Source organism: Theropithecus gelada, chromosome 1 (genome assembly GCF_003255815.1).
Source record: "Theropithecus gelada isolate Dixy chromosome 1, Tgel_1.0, whole genome shotgun sequence".
NCBI lineage: Eukaryota > Metazoa > Chordata > Mammalia > Primates > Cercopithecidae > Theropithecus > Theropithecus gelada.
In genome coordinates this window covers 56,372,153-56,395,583 of record NC_037668.1, presented here as the reverse complement: position 1 = coordinate 56,395,583, position 23,431 = coordinate 56,372,153, and the positions used below count along the sequence as shown (strand labels likewise).

At 50.9% G+C, this 23,431-nt stretch overlaps 1 protein-coding gene across 1 annotated transcript in view; it reads right to left on the bottom strand.

Annotated features, from left to right (window-relative positions):
- Nucleotides 1–7,379: 7,379 nt before the first annotated feature.
- OPRD1 (opioid receptor delta 1) overlaps nt 7,380–23,431 on the bottom strand; it is a 52,564-nt gene continuing 36,512 nt past the window's right edge. Inside the window, exons 2-3 of the mRNA XM_025403055.1 lie at nt 11,755–12,104; nt 7,380–8,334 (exon numbers count right to left, since the gene is read on the bottom strand). Coding sequence (XP_025258840.1) covers nt 7,793–8,334; nt 11,755–12,104 — 892 coding nt within the window. The 3' untranslated portion in view covers nt 7,380–7,792. The remainder of the gene's footprint in view (nt 8,335–11,754; nt 12,105–23,431) is intronic.

Here is a 23,431-nt window from a genome sequence, read left to right as displayed (position 1 = left end):
CGCTTTATTGAGAAAACAGAAGGTTGGGTCCTTGGTACCAAGATGGAGCCTGGAGTAGGCAAAAAGCCTGAAAACAAGGCTTTGAGTTAAGCTTCCTTTTTCACATGCCCGCCTCCTTGCCCCCAATTGGGGCAGCTCCATTACAGACCTCCAGGCATGCTTTTCCCTGTCTCTGGGCAAATGCCCAGTGGATTTTACCAATAGATGTCTGTTTCTGGGACCCAGGAACAGGAGGGAAGTGTCTCAGTTCTTTTCCAGGATGGCAGAGGCTTCAGAACCATCAACTCCTACCCCTCCATCGTGCAGAGGCCCAGAGAGGGACAGAGACCTGCCCAACGTCACAGCAACGAAGTGGACAATGAAGATTCAAAACCACATTTGCTGTCTCCTCAGTCCCAGAGGAGCTTCTAGATGAGCCCCATTATAGGGGGGTATTTGCACCGGCACCTGCCAAGGGACTCCATCCCTGTGATGCAGATGGTCCGGGACCTTCTTCCTTTCCAGGCTGTCCCTTCCTCTTGGGTCCCTGAGAGGGCAGTCCTGGTGAGGGCAGGAGAGGACAGCATGGCTAAGGAGCTTGGGGAGAAGACGTCCTCTTGAGAAGCTGCTTTCCAGCACATGTTGTCCCACCTTCTGAAACTCAAGGAGATGGTTAAAAGAGAAACGCCTTGCTCTGGACCCACCTGCAGCATGAAGAACCATGGGTGGGACCGGGCACACTGGCTCATGCCCGTAATCCCAGCACTTTGGGAGGCCGAGATGGGCAGATCACTTGAGGTCAGGAGTTCAAGGCCAGCCTGGCCAACATGGCGAAACCCCGTCTCTACTAAAAATATGAAATTAGCCGGGCACGTGCCTGTAATCCCAGCTACTCAGCAGGCTGAGGCAGGAGAATCGCTTGAACCCAGGTGGCGGAGGTTGCAGTGAGCCAAGATCTCACCATTGCACTTCAGCCCGGGTGACAGAGTGAGACTCTGTCTTTAAAAAAAAAAAAAAAGAAAAGAAAGAAAAAAAGAAGCATGGGTTGATGCAGGCATGACCTAAAACATTAGACAACATGAAAAAAGCTGCATTTGTTGGGCACTTACTATGCACCAGGAACATTGTTCATTCACTCAGTAGATAACTACTATGTGCCCACTTGCATCTCCTGGGAACACTTTCATGACCAAAACAGACAAGGTCCTTCACTCATAGCCTCTTTCTGAATCTTCTCAACTTCTCACCAGGTAAGTGCTGTCATCCATGATTGAGAAATACCTCAGAGCGAAATGACATGCCCAAGGTCACATGGCAACGACGTGGCAGTCAGTCAGAAAATTATCAAACAAGCAGGATTTCCAAGGCAAGGAGGAAACGGATGGGAAGAGGGACCTACCAAGGTTACAGCAGTTTTTTGAACAACTGGCACATGCCTCTGCTGCCAACATGATGAGGCGCAGAACCCAGCACAGGGAGTGCTCAGCCCGTGACTGTGAGCTGGAGGTGAGAGTCTCCTGAGGGTCCTCGGTGTATTCAGAGAGTTTCCTCTCAGGGGGCAGGAGGAGGAAAGCAGAGTAAGTGGACTTGAAGGACCAGAGATGGGATCCTAGCTGGGCGAATCACTGAGAAGCCATGTGGTCTTGGGCTCCCTTCTCTGAGCCTCAGTTTTCCCATCTGTAAAATGGAGGTAATGATACTAACGCCTACCTCATCATCATGCTGTGAAGATTAAATGAGTTACACCATAGAAGTGCTGTACATTACCCATTGATAATGTCTCAGTGGCCTCTCGCTGAAATGGAGTGTGACAGAGTACCACACTCTGAAACGGCTCGTCCCCACGCTCGTCTCGTGCTGGGGCTAGAACCCAGGCAACCTCACAGCGCCATGCTCTACTGCATCACTACGTCCACCTCGAGGGCCCCCTCCAGCTCCTTTCTAAGCCCCATTTTGAATTCTCAAGCTGCCTGCAGCCTGAGCCACACAGCCAGCTGTCACCCAACTCTCAACATCTGCAAGCTCAGCGTGGGGCGGCCAGATCCTGATTTGCTCCTGTCACTCCTCCCAGCTTCCAGCACTCCTTCTAGTGTGGGGCCCAGCAGTGAAATAAAGGAATAAATACATGATGAAAGAGAGGCATGTGTACGTGTTTTGTGTGTGAGTGCAGGGGCCAGGATCTGGGTGCCAGGGAGGGGCGTGGTCACTTCCTAGGGGCTTTGGGCCTCTGGGGACCGGCTCCAGTCCGGATCTGCAGCAGGTGCTAGAGGGAGCTGGCAGCCAGTAGTCATGCCTTAGGCGAGGAATCTGCCGCTGACGCAGAGAGGGCTGACCTTTGGACAGAGACCCAGCAGGCGCCCAGCCTGGACTGTTGTTCTTCCAAGTCCTCTCAGGGTGCTAGTGGGCCCTCTCCAACCTGAGGAGCATTTCTTTTATTTTATTATTATTTTTTTAGACAGAGTCTCACTCTGTTGCCCAGGCTGGAGTGCAAGTGGCGTGATCTTGGCTCACTGCAAGCTCCGCCTCCTGGGTTCAAGCGATTCTCCTGCCTCAGCCTCCTGAGTAGCTGGGATTACAGGCGCGGGCGACCATGCCCGGCTAATTTTTGTGTTTTTAGTAGAGACGGGGTTTCACCATGTTGGTCAGGCTGGTCTTGAACTCCTGACCTCGTGATCCGCCCGCCTTGGCCTCCCAAAGTGCTAGGATTACAGGCGTGAGCCACTGCACCTGGCCCTTGAGGAGCATTTCTAATTCCAAGCCCAGCAAGCCTCCTCAGAGCAGCTGCCTCTGGCACCCGCGTAATTATCAGAGAATAATCCTGTATCGAGGCCCCACTATGCGCCAGGCACTTTGGTGGCACTTTGCTCACCATCTCTCTAGCTTTCAGAGAGGGCTCATGGAGGTGAAGTGACTTGCCTAAGATCACATTGCTAGCACGTGGCCAAGAATTCGGCAAAGCTAGGACTCTCATTAAGTGAAACTGACGGTCATATTAGAGATGGACCAATTCCCACATCTCAACTCTAGAAGGAAACAGAAGCTCAGAGAGGGCAAATCCCTTGTCTAGGTCACACAGCCAGTTAGCTCGAGAGCTGGGATTTGATCCAGGCTTGGGGACTGCCTGGGCCATGTAAAACACTAAACTGGAGGGTTCCCATCACCCTCCTGCCCTCCCTACTCCCATCCTCTCTTATGACACTTGACATTATCCATCACTCCCTCCCCCTGGGAACGCCCTCCTCCTCCAGTTTCCATGGTAGCACATTCTCCCCATCCTCCTCCTGCTTCTCTGGCAGCTTCTCACTCTTCATGGTGGCTCCTGAGCCAGGAAGCAGGAGGATCCCGAAGCCGGATCTCCAGTCTCTCCTCTCTCCATCGCTAGCCCTGATAGCTCACCTACTCTTCCCTGTAGGTCTCTAGCTCTGACCCTGAACTCTGGCTCCACTTTTAAGCAGTAACTGCCACTTACCATGTACTTAGAGTTTACTTATGTTCTGGGCCTTATCCTATACATACATTAAATCCTCACAACCATCCATGAAGGAAGTCCACTCTACAGATGAGGAAACTGAGGCTCAGAGAGGGAAAGCCAAGATCTGATTCCAGCCTTAACCACTACTTCTTCTGCATCGAGACGAGGTATGAGAGCTGGGCACAGTGGCTCACACCTGTAAACCCAGTACTTTGGGAGGCAGGAGAATTGCTTGAGGATAGAAGTTCAAAACTAGTCTGGACAACACAGACACACTCTGGTCTCTATTTTTAAAAAAAAGGCTGGGCTCGGTGGCTTACGCCTGTAATCCTAGGACTTTGGGAAGCCGAGGCGGGCAGATCCCCTGAGGTCAGGAGTTCAAGGCCAGCTTGGCCAACATGGTGAAACCCAGTCTCTACTAAAAATACAAATATTAGCTGGGCTGTGGTGGTGCGTGCCTGTAATCCCAGCTACTCAGGAGGCTGAGGCAGGAGGATCACTTGAGCCCAGGAGTTTGAGACTGCAGTGAGCTATGATTGCACCACTGCACTTGCACTCCAGACTGGGCAACAGAGCAATACACTGTCTCAAAAAAAAAAAAAAAAAAAAAAAAAAAGATGAAGAAGGGATGTGAAACAAACAGTAGGACATCTTGAAATCAGGGGCAAAAACTTTCCTCCCTCCTCCTGGAGGGAGAGAAATGGAAATTTTGGGGGAAACAGACGTACTCTGCAGTTTTGAGAACCCTGTGACGATCTAGAATTACACTGTCAATTTAGAGCTTTAAAATGCACCAAGCACAGTACATTCTGAAACGTGAAGATTTGGAGAGCTTCAGGAGGAACAAAAGTTCATGGGAAATTGCCCGTTTCCTTTAGATTTTTCCATTTGGTTTTAGGTCTTCAAAAACCTCATTCTGGGGTTCCAGCTTCTAAGGCCTTTCTACTTCACTGATGCCTGGAATTAACTGGAAACATGGACCCTGGAATTCCAGGGACCCAAGTTCTGCCACTATGAACAGGCCCTGTGACTTAGGAGCAAGTAGCCTGACCTCTCAGCCTCGGCTCTCTTTGTCCTCAATGGGGATAACACTACTTCCTCACCAGGCTGTCCTGAGGATCAGGATGCACACAAGTGCCTGATGCACACAAGGCACTTGGCAGAGAGCCTGGCACACAGAAGAGCTCATTTAAGCCCCATGCTCTAGCTGCACCCAACTTATTGGGTTTACCAAGCATTTAAACATCCCCACGTGTCCACACACGCAATTTCCTCTTCTCGATGGCCAACTCCTATTCATCCTTCAGGGCCTCCGACCCTCTTCCTCCTCTTACAGAATTGCTACGAACATGTGTTTCAGTGAAAAGCTAGAAAAGGCACTTCCCCATGACACCCTCCCTAGGACTCCCTGTCACTGCACTTATCACACTGAGGTGCAATCATCTGTTGATGCTTTATGTCCCAGCACTGGCTCAGGCTTTCTGAGGGCAGGGCCGAGGCTGACTCATTTCCAAGTCCTGACGCCCAGAGTGCATGCCTGGCATGAAGTAGATTTCAATACAAGTTGGCACTGCCTTAAACACACGTGGTCTGGACCCGGGCCCTGCTGACCCCAGGACAGATTTATGTATCAGAAGGGGCAAAATCCAGCCAGATCTGTTACAGACACAGGAGATGGCAGTGAGTGGGCTTCAGGAAGCCTTGAAACAGGCCTATCCTGGGAGCGGACACAGTCCCTGCAGGGAGAGTAAACAGCCTGACTCCAGTGTCACCTCTTTCAGGAGTCTTCCCCAGTTCCTAGATTGTCCCCTTTTTCTGCCGTACCCCCAAAGCATTCACAGGAGGAGCCCCTGACGAGGAGAAGTGTCTCCTGCCATGCTGATGACCTCCCACCCTCAGACACAGGCGTCTCTGTGGTCACAGGGTAGTGACAGTGATCTAGGTGGCTTGGGATCCCAGGTCACAGTGGCTTGGCAGGCTGGATGTGAGTGCTGGGCACGGCCCCACATCTTTCCAGGACCCGGGGAAGCCATTTCCCAAAGGAGGCACACCCCCGGGTCTAAGGTTGCTGGGAGCCTCACCCTGAGAAGGGGGCTGTGCTTTGCCCTCCAAGGGCATCCCTTCCCCCTAATGTGCCCAAAGCCCCTCTTGGTGCCTAAGTCCCCAGCCCCCTGCATGCTATTCAGTCCCTGCTGGAGTGACAGCCTCCCAGCTTTTGTTCCAAAGACATGGTTGTCAAAAGGAAAAGAAGTATATTGTTTCTTTTTCTTTTTTCTTTTGTTTGAGACAAAGACGTCAATTTCTTTCCATCTGTCCCAAAAAAGGAAGAAAATTAAATTTGTTTTTACAAGGATGTCAGCACACTGCTTCAATAGGGAGTCAGGGGTGCATTACTGAGGCAGTGTTGGTGAGGGAGGGGAGAGCAGTGGGGGGAGAGGAGATGAGGCACGGGGGAGGTACAGGGAACAAGGACAGACACTGATATTCTGGGAAGCAAAGATCCAGGAGTGCCTGAATAAAATGCCAAACCAATGAAGAGAGAAACTTCTACACCCAACTCCAGGTGGATGCCACTCTCAGCAGCATGAAGGGGGCAGCTAGGCTGGAGCAGGTGGGGAACCTGGGGTGCCTGCTAAGGGGAAAGGCAGAGGGGGACGCACACTGATGTCGGCATTGCAGTTACAAAAGCTTCTCCCCCCAGTTCCTTCAAGGTCAGGTCCCCATATGGGCAGTTCCAGTTCACTGGAGTCATTGACACCAGACACATGGGTGCAGCCAGATGTTGGGAGAATGGAAGAGGATTTCATCCAGGTTCTTATCAGGGGCCCAGGACCCAGCATCCAGTGCGAACTGATGCTTCTCATACTCCACCCCCCACCCCCAAGAGTCCCAGGCACCACTTACCATTCACAGGATCTAAGTAGGTGGTCCTCTGTCCTCCAGTATCTGGGCCAGAGAAACTAGGGCCCTGAGGACCCACAAAAAGCATCCACCTTCCACTGGAAGACCTAACCTTGAAGCAGGAGCCCGCCTCTCTTCCTCCACCCACCCACCACCACTCCTTGCCACAGAGGTCCACTCCAGGCCTGAGTTTTCGAGATGGTTTTGGAAGCCTTCTCCTTCCCAAGCCTCTGGGCTCCCATTAGTACTCAGGTCTGGGGACCCTACCCCAACCAAGGTCCTGTCTTATTACCCTATCCTGGAGCAGCTGCCCCCTGCTCTGCTGTCCTGTCCCAAGCCCCACTGTGGCCACTTCGATTCTGAGGCATTCCTGCCCGTTCCAAGGAAATACACGACTGTCAAAGAGAGAAAAGGTATATTGTTTCTCTCTTTTCCTATCTCTTCCTCCCTCATTCTCCCTCTCTCTTTTTTTAGAGACAGGGTCTTGCTCTGTCCCCCAGGCTGGAGTGCAGTGGCACCACCATAGCTCACTGCAGCTTCAAACTCCTGGGATCAAGCGATCCTCTCACCTTCCAAGGAGCTGGGTCTGCAGGTGCAGAGCTGCCTGGCTAATTTTGTATTTTTTGTAGAGACAGGGTCTCTCATGTTGCCCAGACTAGTCTCAAACTCCTGGGCTCATGCTCATCCACCCGCCTCAGCCTCCCAAAGTGCTGGGATTACAGGCTTGAGCCACCACGCCTGGCCCCTCAGTCTTTTATATTCTATTTATAGAGGTGTCAAGTTGGAACTGGACCTCAGCCAGCCTTGCCCCTTGCTAGAACTCGGGGCTGGGACTGTATCCAAAATTGAGGCCACAGGTCCTTTGCACAGGCCCCCTCTCTAGTGACCAAATCTTGAGCTGTGGCCACACCCGGCTGTCCTGTCTCTGGGTCTCCCCTCACAGGAGGCTCCTCCCTACTACACAGAGACCCAGTCTTGCAGCTCAGTTTTCAAGCAACTGTCCCCACCACTGCCCCTCCTGGATCCTGGGCCTGGATCCCCAACTCCAACAGTCCGGCTCCAAGTTAGAAACCGAGGCTGTCTCAAGGATGAAGCCCCGCCTCCCTGGAGATCCCCTGTTTAGGGACTCAGTTCCAGAGCCACAGGTCCAGCTCCTCCCCTGGAGTCACTGGCTTTCCCGCCCCACCTAGAGCCGTGGACGGGGCACCCAGCCCAGAGGCCCCGTGCTATTGATCTGCCCTCTGCCTCGCCCCAAACCAGAGGCCCACCCCATGCCCATCTCGCGGCCCGGCCTCGTCTCCAAAACAGAGGCCCCATCTGGCGATCCCAAGCCTCCGACCTTCTACTGCCCCATTCCACATCATGGCTCGCGCCTCCCACTGGGACTCATGTGGCCGCCGGGTCACTAGGGAGGAGCGTGCTGGGGGCCGGACGGCCTGGTCAGGCGGCGGCGCCACCGCCGGGACCGTCGGACGGGGTGCAGGCGGTGACCCGCTCGCGGGCCGTGGCTTCGCGGGCGCGGCTGAAGCTGCTGGGGTCCGGGCGGCCACAGGGCTTGCGGCAGAGCTGGCGGAAGCAGCGCTTGAAGTTCTCGTCGAGGAAGGCGTAGAGCACGGGGTTGAGACTGCTATTGGCGTAGCCCAGAGCGATGCACAGGTGCAGCGCGGCCACCACCAGCGGGTCGCGCCGGTCGATATCCACCAGCGTCCAAACGATGACGAATATGTGGATGGGCGCCCAACACACCACGAAGGCGCCCACCACCACCAGCACCATCCGCGTGATGCGCCGTAGGCTGCGGTCCTTCTCCTTGGAGCCCGACAGCAGGCGCACACTGCGCAGGCGCAGCAGCATGAGGCCGTAGCACACGGTGATGATGAGGATGGGCACCACGAAGGCGAAGAGGAACACGCAGATCTTGGTCACCGTGTCCCAGTACCAGCTGGGGCTGGGGAACTGGAGCATGCACACCACCGCCCCATCTGGGCCGCGGAAACAAGGAAAGACAGACGGGGTGAGGAGCCTGTGTGCCTAAGGGGCCCCCACCTGCTCACCCACCCTTCCAAGGCTTGGGCAAGTCCCACCACCTCCTCCCAGCCTTTGTTCAAGGGGATTCTTCTGTCTGGAATGTCCTCCTCAGATTCTGTACTTGGTGAACTCTTAGTCATCCTAAAAGACCCAGTAGGATTGGCCCTCATCTGGGAGGTCCCCTATATTCTCTCCTGGCCCTTTTATCAGCCTTTGTGCCCATGGGTGGCAGTAATGAAATCATTTAGCTCAGCCCACTGAATGCCAGTCATTGCAGTAACTCAAAACACCCTGACCCATTTCCAAACTAGCTCCACTGGGAACAGGACTTCTAAGACAGACAACATGAGTTAGGAGCAGGACTCAGGCCCTACTACACAGTGTAAGGAAATTACTAAACCTCTTGGAGCTTCACTGGAGTGGGGCTAATGACAGTACCCACATCTCCAAGACTGTCGTGAGGATTAAACAGGCTAAGGCACCTAACGCATTTAGCACAGTGGGGTTCAAGCTCTTGGTGTACCCACAGGGAAGAGGGGCACATATGTGTGGGAGTCCAGGACTCAAGGATAGGGTCAGCCTCCCCAGAGGGAAGCAGGTCTCAGCTTAATCGCAAGAACCTCCTGGCCAGGTGTGGGGCTCACGCCTGTAATTCCAGCACTTTGGGAGGCTGAGGCAGGTGGACTGCTTAAGTCCAGGAGCTCGAGACCAGCCTGGGCAACATGGCGAAACCCCATCTCTACAAAAAAAAAAAAAAAAAAAAAATTAGCTGGGTAGGGTGGTGCACATCTGTAGTCCCAGCCACTTGGGTGGCTGAGGTGGGAGGATCACTTGAGCCCTGGAGGTTGAGGCTGCAGTAAGCTGGGACAGTGTCACTGCACTCCAGCCTGGGTGACAGAGTGAGACCCTGTCTCAAAACAACAACAAGAACAAAACTTCCTTCCTTCCTTCCTTCTCGGAGGAAAGCAGATTTCAGCTTAACTCAAGGACTTCCTTCTTGAGATAGGAAGGGTGCCCAGGATGAAATGAGCTCCCCATTCCTGGAGTGTGGGCTTGGGCTGGATGAACACCTTAGGGGTTGTTGTGGGATTCTGATACAGCCTTGAGGCTGGCCCAGGGGACTCCCAGGATCTCTTGGAATGCTGGGATTTAAGAAGCCACACAATGGACTTGAGGCTAAGAGGTGAGAAGGGGCTGGAGATCCACAGACAGAGTGGGTCCACAGGACATCAGGCTGGCAGGACCCCTAGAAAGAGCTGAGTCCAAGACCTTCATTGTATAGGAACCAGAACAGCACTTGTTCAAGATCACACAGCAAGTGGCCCACAGGTCCAATAAGTGCTGATGGCACACACTGGGAAAGTGTGTGTGTGAGGGATTGTGGAGTGAGGAGGCCCATCTGGTCCAGCCCCAGCAGGGATGCAATTAATGGTCTGTAAACTGAAGGCTGACAGTGAGGAATGGGGCTCTGCTGCTGAGTCAAGACCAATGACTCATAGGCCGTAAAAGGGCACCAGGGGCTCTGCCCTTGTGAGGGTCAAGGGTAACCAAGAAGCTTGTTCTCTCCCAACCACAGCAACGACCCTCTGCAAACTTCCACCCAAGGGACTAGAAGGAGCAACAGACCGGGGGGCAGGAACCCTAGGTTGCAGGCCAAATTCCACAAAATGCCTGGCTGTGTGACCCTAAGTAAACCACCTGACCTCTCTGACTCTGTTTTCCTACAGTCAAATGGAGGTAGGAGTCCCTACCTTGTCTATCTCACAGGCTTAATCATTTAATAGCGGCTATTCATTGGGCCTTGGCGATGAGCCAGGACTTGTCCTAAGTATTCTACACATATCATCTCTTTTTTCTCAACATCTCATGCTATAGTGTGACTCAGAGAGGTTAGTTCCTGTGTCTGTGGTGCCCTTCTAAACAATAAACTTCCTTGCATTAAGGTGGGGCCATGTGACCAGCTGTCACTAGGAAGAGATGGGCCATAATTTTTTTTTTTTTTTAGACAAGTCTCGCTCTGTCGCCCAGGGGGAGTGCAGTGGCACGATCTCAGCTTACTGCAACTTCCGCCTCCCGGGTTCAAGTGATTCTCCTGCCTCAGCCTCCCAAAGAGCTGGGACTACAGGCACCTGCCACCAGGCCTGGCTAATTTTTTTTTTTTTTTTTTTTTTTAAGACAGAGTCTCGCTCTGTCACCCAGGTTGGAGTGCAGTGGCACAATCTCGGCTCACTGCAAACTCCGCATCCCAGGTTCACGCCATTCTCCTGCCTCAGCCTCCCAAGTAGCTGGGACTACAGGCGACTGCCACCACGCCTGGCTAATTTTTTGTATTTTTAGTAGAGATGGGGTTTCACCATGTTAGCCAGGATGGTCTCGATCTCCTGACCTCGTGATCCGCCTGCCTTGGCCTCCCAAAGTGCTGGGATTACAGGCGTGAGCCACCGCGCCCAGCCAATTTTTATATTTTTAGTAGAGATAGGGTTTCACCGTGTTGGCCAGGCTGGTCAGGAACTCCTGACCTCAAGTGATTCACCCGCCTTGGCCTCCCAAAATGCTGGGATTACAGGCATGAGCCACTGCACCCAGTCAACATTTAAAGTGGCTGTGCTTTCTCCCCGCTCCCTCTCCATATTCATCTGCCGGCCATATGCCAGCAGTAGAAGATTCTGAAGCCATCAACAGGAGGCTGGGTCCTTGAATGACTGTGCTCCTCCTACTCACACTGGATTGTGATGGGAGCAAGAGAGAAACCTCTACTGTGTCAAGCCCTTGAGCTTTGGAGAATGTTATTGCAGCTCCCCTAATGCAGGCAGGTACTATAATAACTACCATTTTAGCTCCTATTAGTCATTCCCTGCAGGCCATTCTCTAGGCCTTGCTTTGGTCATCCAGGCTAATGGTTTTCAAATTAGGATGAAAGGGAGTTTAAAATGGCAACACAGAACTTGCGGCCTCCACTGCTCACTAGTCAGTGACACCCTTACCTCATTGGACATCCATCCATCTCTCTATAGATCAGTCATCCACACACCCCTGGCCAGCCACCTACGTGTACATAACCAGCCATCCATAATCCCCTTCATAAATTCATACATTCCCTTTGGCCAGTAACCCATAAGACCACTGATCAGTCATTCATCTTCGCAATATTCAACCATCTGTGTCTTCCACTGGCCAGCTTTTCCCATTCCCATTGGTTGACCTTTTACACTCCCACTGGCCAGACACCACACCATCATTGATCTTGATCAGAATCCAACCTCTGCTGGTGAGCCACCTACACTCACCCTGGTAAGTGCCCTGCAAGCCCACAAAGGGCCATGTACTGCCTCCTGTGGTCAGTAGCCTGTGCCACAGTGCATTTACTCACTCACCCCGGGGACGGGTCACAGCCATGACCATGATGGGCACACCAATGCCTGAGGCCAGGACCCAGATACAGATGTTGATCAGCTTGGCCTTGGCAGGCGTGCGGAAGTCCAGGGCCTTGACAGGGTGGCAGACAGCGATGTAGCGGTCGACACTCATCATGGTGAGCGTGAAGATGCTGGTGAACATATTGTAGTAGTCGATGGAGAGCACAGCCTTGCAGAGCAGCTCGCCGAAGGGCCACGTCTTCATCAGGTACTTGGCACTCTGGAAAGGCAGCGTGCTGGTGGCCAGCGCATCAGCCAAGGCCAGGTTGAAGATGTAGATGTTGGTGGCCGTCTTCATCTTAGTGTACCTTAGAAGGAAATGCATGTGTAATTAATCCCATTTCACAGATTTCAGTTTCACATGAAACTCAGGGAGGGGAAGTAGCTTTCCCAAGGTCATGCAAAAGGTCAGGGGAGGCTGGACGCGGTGGCTCACGCCTGTAATCCCAGCACTTTTGGAGGTCAAGGCAGGTGAATCACCTGAGGTCAAGAGTTCAAGACCAGCCTGGCTAACATGATGAAATCCCGTCTCTACTAAAAATACAAAAATTAGCTGGGTGTGGTGGCGTGCTCCTGTAGTTCCAGCTACTCGGGAGGCTGAGGCAGGAGAATTGCTTGAACCTGGGAGGCGGAAGTTGCAGTGAGCCGAGATTGCACCATCGCACTTCAGCCTGGGTGACAACAGCGAAACTCTGTCTCAAAAAAAAAAAGGGTCGGGGCAAAGGTGGGACTAGAACCCTGCACTATATGATCTGGCATTGCCCTTTCCACTACAACAGAAGCAAAAGGATTTCTCTGGTTGTGAATAACTTTGGCAGAAGTTGTTTTAAGAAAAATCCTAGGCCAGGCGCAGTGGCTCACGCCTGTAATCCCAGCACTTTGGGAGGCCAACGCAGGTGGATTGCTTGAGCCTAGGAGTTCAAAACCACCCTGGGCAACACAGTGAAACCCCATCTCTACTAAAAAAAAAAAAAAAAAAAAAAATTTAGCCAGGCATGATGGTGCGTGCCTATAGTCCCATCACTCGGGAGACTGAGGTGGGAGGGTCGCTTGAGCCCAGGAGGCAGAGGGTGCAGCGAACTGAGATCGTGCCACTGTACTCCAGAGTGGATGACAGAGCATGACACTGTCTCAAAAATAAATAAGTAAATAAAAGAAAAAGAAAAATCCTTATCTTCTAAGAGGTACTAAGCAATATGTTTAAAAATAAAACTGGGCTCCAGCAGAAAGCAGATCTGGGTTCTAATCCTGCCTCTACTATTTATTATATTAGCTGAGTGACGCTGAGAAACTTGAGCTCTCTAACGCTCTACATTCATAACTGTAAAAAGAGGGGTGATGTTTGTAGCAATCTCTTAGGATGGCTGTGAAAATTTAATAAGCTAACACAGCACTTAGCCCCAAGCCTGATACATGGAGAGCACTCTGGACACAATCACTGTTCTTTTTCTTCACAGGTGAAGAATGGAGCTGGGGGCTAGACCAGAGTGACTTGATTCTCTAGCTCCTGGCACTGACCTGGCCTTTGGGGAGTATGATTGGTCAACTCTGAGGAAGGGACACTGCCTAGTAGATTGGCTGGGGCCTGAGGCCCCCTGGGTGTCCTCTGTGGTAGACCGGAGCCCCCAGTCCTTCCTGCGGCTCCATCCAGGCCTCCTCATCTCCATGTAACTGGACTCACCTCTTTGCAGAAGCCACAGTGCATCCCTCTTCCCATCCACAGTGGTGTAGGGAAGCGGAGCAGGTGACAGGGTCACACGTCCAACCCAGGGCATGAGCCCAGGGGTCCAGGGCAGATGTCTGCAGCCAAACTCTGCACCCAGCACTCCCGTTATCCCACCATGCTCTCTGCCCTGCACAGCTATCTACACTGCAGTTGACCCTGTTTGGCCAACGCTTACAGCCATGGCCCCTTCTGCACCAGGGCCTGGGCGGGGCACCAGGTAGCCCAGAGGAGACTGCATACACTGAGCAAGACCTTCCCAAATGCAGTGTCACCACCACAGCAACACACGGGCACCCCGAGGCAGGGCGACATGACACCACTCTCATGCCTCTGGGGTGATCTGAGATACCCGGAGGAGGGTTACACGAGTGACTCCTCGAATTCCAGAGCAGGAAGAGAGACACATTAAGGGGAAGTGATTTTATTAAAGCGTGGCCCGAGGGCTCACTTCAGAATTACCGGAAGAGCCTGGAAGAAATGCAGGGTCCTGAACTGCACCTCAGATCTGATCAATCTTCATTTCTGGAACTGGGGCCTGGGAATCTTCATCTTTAAGAAGCACCTCCTCACCCCAAGTGATTCTTATGAACTCTGAAGTTTGAGAATTACTACGTAGCCTAAAGCCTCCATTTGGGAGAGATGGGGAGACTGAAGCCCAGAGAGGCAGCATGACTCATCTAAGGTCACACAGCAACAGTGGCAGAGCCGAGGCGAGAACTGAGACTTCCTGACTCCCGCGCTCCTTCTTTCCTCCACCCCAGGGGTGGTCCCATACTGTGTGCCTCCATTCCTTTAGAATCTCTCTGATCCCATGCCCAGCCCTGGACACCTAGGATGAGGCACTCAGTGTTTTCGAATGGTGGAATAAACTCGCATCAGCTAAGGCTGTTCCTGTATGAAGTGACTGGTATTTTTGGTTGAAAGAAATTGACTCACTCATTGTCCTCCAGGGCAGCATCTGTCCTACTCCCTCCCAAATAGCTGCTATTTGCTCTGGGGCTGGAGAAGGAAAAAGTTTTGCTCGGAGACAGCAGAATTGCAAGTCTCAGGAAGTGTCTTCAGTGGGGTGTGGGATCACAGCTGTGTGGGAGGCGGTCTCAACCCCACAGCTGACTCGTCTAATTTCTCTGCTCTTACGCAGAACAATTAGAGGCTGTTCTTCGCCTGCTATTTTGATTTGCGAAGGATCCTTCCATTCCCAGAGGGGGCTGGGATGCTGGGAAGTGGGTGATGAAGCTGCTGTAGTTGGTCCAAGCGGGCTGAGCGGCCCAGCGCTGACTGCCTGCCAGGCAGGGCCCCAGGCTCCTCTCCTCACGGCCCCCCTCTCTCCCCTCCACCCGCAGCCACACCCCGTCCTTCTGGCCATCTTAGACTCCCTTCTCCAGCCCCAAGACAAATCATGCCGCTCCCCTGCTCTCAATTCCCCAGCGACTTCCCAAAATTCTCTCTGTTCTGCAAGCTGCCCCGACCACCTTTGGGATCTCAGTTCCCAGCATGTTCTCCTCCACCGATGTGCCCCTGCCACACACTGGCCTCTTTGCTGTTCCCTGGACACATCAAGCCCACTCCCACCTCCCCACTTCAGGGCCTCTGGACTTGCTCTTGCCTCTTGCCTGGAACCCTGGTCCCCCCATATTTTGCATGCTTGCTCCATCACTTAATTCAGGACTCTATTCAAATGTCACCTCCTCAGAGAGGCCCTCCCTGACCACGCTATCTAAAGTACCATCCTCCCCACCAACTCTAGCTCCCTCAGCGGCTTCATTTTTCATTACAGCACAAACCACTTCCTGACTTACATTCATCTTCTTTTCTGCCCACTTGGGTCTCTCGCGCATGCAAGTTCCCTGAAGTCAGAAGACTTCATCCATTTTGTTCCCTGCTGTATCCTTGGGCCTACCAGCAGTGCCCGGCAAAAAAAGCAGGCTCTCAGTCAGGTGCAGTGGCTCACGCCTGTAATCCCAGCACTTTGGGAGGCTGAGGTGGGTGGATCACGAGGTCAGGAGTTCGAGACCAGCCTGACTAACACGGTGAAACCCTGTCTCTACTAAAAATACAAAAATTAGCCAGGCGTAGTGGCACGCGACTGTAATCCCAGCTACTCAGGAGGCTGAGGCGGAAGAATTGCTTGAACCCAGGAGGCGGAGGTTGCAGTGAGCCTAGATCGTGCCACTGCACCCTAGCCTGGGTGACAGGGTGAGACTCTGTCTCAAAAAAAAAAAAAAAGCAGGCTTTCAAGAGACATCTGTGATGTGGATGTCTTAGTCCAATCTCACCAGCTCACATGGGGACACTGCAGCAGCCTCCCTCCCCCACAATTCATCACCCATGTAAGTTGGCGGCTCACTCTAAAAGGGAGATTTGGCCAGGTATGGTGGCTCACGCCTGTAATCCTAACACTTTGGGAGGCTGAGGTCGAGGACTGCTTGAGCCCAGGAGTTTGAGACCAGCCTGGGCAACACAGCAAGGCACTGTCTCTTAAAAAAAAAAAAAAAAAAAAATTAGCTGAGCATGGTGGAGTGTGCCTGTAGACCCAGCTACTCAGGAGGCTGAGGAAGGAGGATCACTTGATCCTGGGAGTTTGAGGTTGCAGTGAGCTCTGAAAATACCACTGCGCTCCAGTCTGGGGAACAGAGCAACACCTCATGTCTAAAAACAAACAGCTCCCTGGACTGGATTTCCATCTGGGTAGCCTCCTTTCCCACAGTGCCCTCCTGTGTCTGGCCACATCAGCAGTCCCTCACATGTTCTGTGTAGCACGCCCTCCCTCCTGAGGGACAGCCACTATCACGACTTGCTGGGGATCCTTCCAAATTATATATATGTATATAGCTTTTTAGAAAATTTTATTTCTGGCCGGATGTGGTGGCTCATGCCTGTAATCCCAGCACTTTGAGGGGCTGAGGCAGGCAGATCGCTTGAGCTCAGGAGTTGGACACTAGCCTGGACAACATGGAAAAACCCTATCTCTACAAAAAATTCAAAAATTAGCCAGGCTTGATGGTGGGCACCGTAATCCTAGCTACTCAGGAGGCCAAAGCACAAGAATCACTTGAACCCGGGAGGCAGAGGCTGCAGTGAGATCGCACCACTGCACTCCAGCCTGGGCGACCGGGTGAAATCCTATCTCAAAAATAAAAGGAAAGAAAATTTTATTTCTGCCAATGTAACACAATTACATAGTGTAAAAAGTCATGCAGGACAATAATGAGAACAGCTGCTCCTCTGCCCATCCTTGCTCACTTACTCCTCTGTCCCGTTCCCCAGAGGCAACCACTTTGAATGTTTTTAGCTATTCTTATAGCGATTATCTCCACAATTCTAAAGAATATGTTTATGTGGCTATTTCTTGATTCATCCATTTTAGACAGTATTTGTTGAAGTGTGGATTTGGTTAAGAAACGCTATGCCTAAATACCCAAATTCCAGTGGTTTAACAAATGAAAGGTTTATCAGAGTCCATTCAGTGTTTCCAGGACAACTAAATTCCAGGAGGCAATTCCAGGCTGCTTTACTCCTATGGCCCTGCTATCTTACCCCAAGGCCTCCTTGATCACCAGAGAGGGAGAAGAGGCAGCTGCAGAATCATCTAAGTTTTAGTCTGGTGGCGACACGTCACTTCCACCTGAAGCTGACTGGTCAAAAGTAGTCATGTGGCCATGCCCAACTGTAAGGGGTTGAGAAATAGTCTTCTGTGTGACCCAAAGCAGGGAGAAGCAGATATTAGTGAACACTTGTAATGTTCCTCACAATGCCCTGTTACAGAAGATGAGGACTAACTCATCACATCACCCAACTGTTCTTCTCTCCGTCCTCCCAACATAGTTGTTTATTTGTTTGTTTCTAAGAGACGGGGTCTTGGCTGGGCTCAGAGGCTCATGTCTGTAATCCCAGCACTTTGGGAGGCCAAGGTGGGTAGATCACCTAAGGCCAGGAGTTCAAGACCAGCCTGGCCAACATAGTGAAACCCCTTCTCTACTAAAAATACAAAAAGTTAGCTGGGCGTGGTGGCGGGCGCCTGTAGTCCCAGTAACTCAGGAGGCAGAGGCAGGAGAATTGCTTGAACCCAGGAGGCAGAGGTTGTAGTGAGCCAAGAGCATCCCATAGCACTCCAGCCTGGGCAATAAGAGCAAAACTCCATCAGAAAGAAAAGAAAAGAAAAGGAGGGAGGAAGGAAAGAAAAAGAAAGAAAGAGAGAAAGAAAGAAACAAAGGGAAAGAAAGGAAGGAAGGAAGGAAGGAAGGAAGGAAAGAAAGAAAGAAAAAGAAAGAAAGAAAGAAAGAAAGAAAGAAACAAAGAAACAAAGAAACAAAGAAACAAAGAAAATAAATCCTAAGAGATGGGGTCCTACTATGTTGTCCAGGCTGGAGTGCAGTGGCTATTCACAGGTGCAACCATAGTGCACTACAGCCTCCATCTCCTGGGCTCAAACGATTCTCTGGCCTCAGACTCCTGAGTAGCTGGGACTACAGGTGCACACCACCATGTCTGGTTCCAATATAGTTTTATTGCCATTTTTAGCTGACTCAGTATTTAGGGTTTACATTCTTATGACTTTGTAAATATTATCCACTGCTAAGCCGAAGAACATACTATAATTACATTTTGTAGCACAGATATTTAAGTTTCCCAGAGGTAATAATTGCCCCAATTTTATCCACTTGCTTAGTTCTGTGTACATATTGCTAAATCTCCTCAAACACTCCAAAAGACCTATAAGATGCCTCTTCCATCCAGTTGCAAAATCTACCAGTTCTTTTTGTTTTCCTAGTGAGCTATGTTCTGGACCTTTCCTCCCCACTTTCTTTCTTTCTTTCTTTGAGATGGAGTTTCTCTCCCGTTGCCCAGACTGGAGTGCAATGGTGCAACCTCCGCCTCCCGGGTTCAAGCGATTTTCCTGCCTCAGCCGTTCAAGCGATTTTCCCACCTCAGCCTCCCGAGTAGCTGGGATTACAGGCATGAGCCACCATGCCCGGGCTAATTTTGTGTTTTTAGTAGAGACGGGGTTTCTTCATGTTGGTCAGGCTGGTCTCGAACTCCTGACCGCAGGTGATCCGCCCGCCTTGGCCTCCCAAAGTGCTGGGATTACAGGCATGAGCCACTGCGCCCGGCCTCCTCCCCACTTTCCATCTGCACTGTTTGCTTTGTATTCTACACCAGCTGCACACCTGTCCTCCTTGGCTAGAGCACTCTTTTCTTGGCTTGCAAGTCTTCCGCTGTCTTGATCTATGCCTTCGTTTTGGTGGAAGACATCCTCTAATCACTTCCTGAGAAAGGGCACATACAAGGTAGAATTTTTACACCCTTGCTTGTCTGGAAATGTGTTTATTCTATCCTAATTTCTGACTTCTTTGACTGGACATGAAATGGTAGGTTGGAAGTAATTTTCCATCAGAATTTTGAAGGCATGGCTCCCTCATTGTCCAGCCTCCAGTGTTGCCACTGAAGCATCTAAAACTATTCTGATTCCTGATGTTTTGTATGTGATCTGTCCTCTCTACCTGCAAAACGTGTAGGTGCCTCTCTTTATCCCTGGTAGTCTGACCCTTTGTGACAGTGTGCTTTCAAGTGGCTCCTTTTTCATTTCTGTTGGACCCTCTAAAGGTAACCACTCAGTACTTGTTACCTTCCTCCCTTCCCCACCTCTCCTAGGTGAACTGGCAGCTCCGTGTGTGTGTGTGAAGATTCATGTCCTTCAGTATAAAACGTCCTCGTACCATTTCCTCCCCTTTGCTTTCTCTGGGAGCCTTGGAAAATCCCTTAGTCAGATATTGGGCCTCCTGGATCGATCCTCTAATTTCCTTACATCATCTTTTTGTTCTGTCCTCTGGGAAATTTCCTTTTCGTTATCTCTCGATTCTTCCATTGACCTTTTATTATTGCTATTATTATTATTATTATTATTATTATTTTGAGACAGATCTTGCTCTGTCACCAAGGCTGCAGTGCACTGGTGTGATCACAGCTCACTGCAGCCTCAACCTCCTAAGCTCAATCGATCCTTCCACCTCAGCCTCCCGAGTAGCTGGGGTCACAGGTGCACCACCATGCCTAGCTAATTAACATTTTTTAGGCTGGGCACAGTGGCTCACTCATGTAATCTCAGCACTCTGGGAGGCCGAGGCAGGCGGATTACCTGAGGTTGAGAGTTGGAGACCAGCCTGACCAACATGGAGAAACTCCATCTCTACTAAAAATACAAAATTAGCTGGGTGTGGTGGAGCACGCCTCTAATCCCAGCTACTCCGGAGGCTGAGGCGGGAGAATCACTTGAACCCAGGAGGTGGAGGTTGCGATGGGCTGAGATCACGCCACTGCACTCCAGCCTGGGCAACAGAGCAAGATTCTTTCTCAAAAAAAAAAAAAAAAAAAAAACTGTAGAGATGCAGTCTCCCTGTGTTTCTCAGGCTGGTCTCAAACTCCTGGGTTCAAGTGTTCCTTACACCTTGGCCTCCCAAAGTGCTAGGATTACAGGCACAAGTGATCATGCCTGGCCCCTGTCTTTTTAAAAAGTTTGACTCCCGGCCAGGCACGGTGGCTCAAGCCTGTAATCCCAGCACTTTGGGAGGCCGAGGCGGGCGTATCATGAGGTCAGCAGATCGAGACCATCCTGACTAACATGGTGAAACCCCGTCTCCACTAAAAATACAAAAAATTAGCCGGGCGTGGTGGCGGGCGCCTGTAGTCCCCGCTACTCGGGAGGCTGAGGCAGGAGAATGGTGTGAATCTGGGAGGCGGAGCTTGCAGTGATCCGAGATCATGCCACTGCACTCCAGTCTAGGCGACAGACCAAGATTCCTTCTCAAAAAAAAAAAAAAAAAAAAAGTTTGACTCTCATGTTTTAATTTTCCAGTGCCCTTTCTTCTTCTCTTGTTATTCCTTTTTCATATAACATTTATAGCATCTTATTTCAGGGACATAATATCTTAACTCTCTGAGGACGCTAAGAAGCCTTGTTTTGTATTTTCTTCTGCTCTCTGCATCTTTTACTTCCTTCAAATATTTTTGTTCCTTTGTCTGCTTTAGCCTTCCTCTCTTATCCTGGAGACTTCCTTCAAGTATCTGGTGATATATAATTAAACGCTGATTTTTAAGTGAAGCACTAAATAATTGGCAGCTCCGTGTGTGTATGCGTGTGTGTGCATGTGTGTGCCCATGTGTGTGCATGTGTGTGTGCATGCATGTGTATGTGCCCATGTGTGCATGTGTGTGCCCGTGTGTGCGTCCATGTGTGTGGGCCCGTGAGTGCATGTGTGTGTGTGCATGCATGTGTGTGCCCGTGTGTGCATGTGTGCATGTGTGTGTGTGCATGTGTGTGTGCACGTGTGTATCAGTGTGAGGGCCCTGTCAACTGGTGGCTTCACTATAGGGGAATTAAGTGATGATCTGGCTTTTACACTGAGGGACATGTAAATATCAGTTTCCGTAGGTCTCTTCTCTGGCCTTCAGGTCTTCAGAAAATAATCCTCCCACCTCTCACCTGGGTTGCATACCTCTGGCTGCCAGAATTCTGTTGGTAGAGCTGGAGAAGGGGCCTAGGAGTCCCCCCATCTCCCCATTAAAAAAAATTAAAATAGAGATGGGGATCTCAATATGTTGCTCAGGCTGGTCTCCAACTCCTGGACTCAAGTGATCCTCCCACCTTGGCCTCCCAAAGGCTGGGATTACAGGCATGAGCCACCATGCCTGGCCTCCCGCTCCTCATTTACCTTTGGTATCTTGTCCTGACCCTTTGTGGGTCTGCTGGCCCTGAGTCCAGACTTCCCCCATGTTAACTTCTCTAGGAAAAAACCTTGCCTTCTTGCAGAGTGGAGGGGTAGCCATCTGGTTGTGCAGGGGACAAGGATGGGGGTGCCTAACAGTCCCAGTACTCCCTCTAGACCAATCATCCTCCTGCCCCTGTTTTCTGTCCCACACCTCACTCCTGCTGTCATTCCTCTTCCAGTTGCTTCTCGTGGTCCAAATATACTGACATATCTTAGAGAAGATAAACTGAGGCACAAGAGGCGAGGTGATTTATCCAAGGTCATATGACTAGTAAGTGGCAGAGCTGGTATTGAACACAGTCTAAGTGCCAACATATGGTAACTACTCAGTATTTGTCACTTTCCTTCCTCCCCCATCTCTCATAGCGAAAAAGTCAAGAACGTGAACTTATTATAATAAACTGAGGTTTGCTCACTCATCTAACAGGTATTAAGTGGACACTTGAACTGTGCCAGGCACTGAATAAGGGATCTAGGAGTAATGACGACAGTCTGGCCTCTTGAAATCTATGACTTTAGGGAGAAGGCAGACATTGAACAAACTGCTGCATTAATTAATGAACAGTTACCTGCTGTTACCAAGATGCCGGGAAGGGTAAGAACGGGGTATATTGATGGACACTGCCTAGTGGGGGTGACAGGCTGGGGAGTGTGGAGGGACCCTGGCCTAGATTAGAAGGTCAACAATGGCTTCTCTGAGGAGGTGTGCTATGAACTGAATTCAGTTCCCCCAAATTCATATACTGAAGCCCTAACCCCCAATGTGATGGTATTGGGGTTCCTCTTGCTGCCAATTTTTTTTTTATTTTTTAGATGGAGTCTTGCTCTGTCGCCCAGGTTAGAGTGCAGTGGCGCGATCTCGGCTCACTGCAACCTCTGCCTCCCAGGTTCAAGCAATTTTCCTTTCTCAGCCTCCTGAGTAACTTGGGATTACAGGTGCCCACCACCTCACCCGGCTAATTTTTACATTTTTAGTAGGGACAGGGTTTCACCATCTTGGCCAGGCTGGTCTGGAACTCCTGACCTTGTGATCCACCTGCCTCAGCCCCCCAAAGTGCTGGGATTACAGGCGTGAGCCACCGCACCTGGCAATTTTTTTCAAATAACTGTTTTTTTGTTTGTTTGCTTTACTCTGCAGTTTACATATGAGAGCCCCAAGCCCAACACAACACTTGATTTTCTGGTTTTATTTATTTTTATGTATTTATTTTTGAGGCTGGTTCTCGCCCTGTTGCCCATGCTGGAGTGCAGTGGTGTGATCACAGCTCACTGCAGCTTTGGCCTCCTGGGCTCAAGTGATCCTCCTACCTCAGTCTCCTAAGTAGCTGGGACTACAGGTGCACACCACCACACCTGGCTAATTTTTGAATTATTTGTAGAGACAGGGTCCAGGCTGGTCTCAAACTCCTGGGCTCAAGCAATCCACCCACCTCAGTCTCCCAAAGTGCTGGGATTACAGGCCTGAGCCATTGTGCCCAGCCTTTGTTGTTCTTTCAGTATCCATGTCCACAGAGACTGCTTCTCCTAATAACATGTGCCATTTGGTCCTCAGCGGGTACATGTAGAACCTCAAAGAACCTGGCTCTCCAGCAGTCACACCTGGGCCCTTCCACTTCAGTGCACTCACATCTATTTGGCTAGACCTCTAGCCCGGTCCTGTCACCTCTGAGGTATCCTCAGGTCAGAAATGCAAACAGGCTCGGCTGGGCGCGGTAGCTCACGGCTGTAATCCCAGCACTTTGGGAGGCTGAGGCAGGTGGATCACCTGAGGTCAGGGGTTTAAGACCAGCCTGGCCAACATGGCGAAACCCCATCTCTATTAAAAATACAAAAATTAGCTGGGGATGGTGGTGGGCACCTGTAATCCCAGCTACTCGGGAGGCTGAGGCAGGAGGATTGCTTGAACTCGGGAGGCAGAGGTTGCGGTGAGCTGAGATCGCGCCACTGAACTCCAGCCTGGGCAACAAGAGCGAAACTCCAGCTCATTAAAAAAAAAAAAGAAAGAAAAAAGAAAGAGAGAGAGAGACAGACAGAAAGAAAAAGAAAGAAAGAGAAAGAAAGAAAAAGAAAAGAAAAGAAAGAAAGAAAGAAAGAAAGAAAGAAAGAGAAAGAAAGAAAGAGAAAGAAAGAAAAAGAAAAGAAA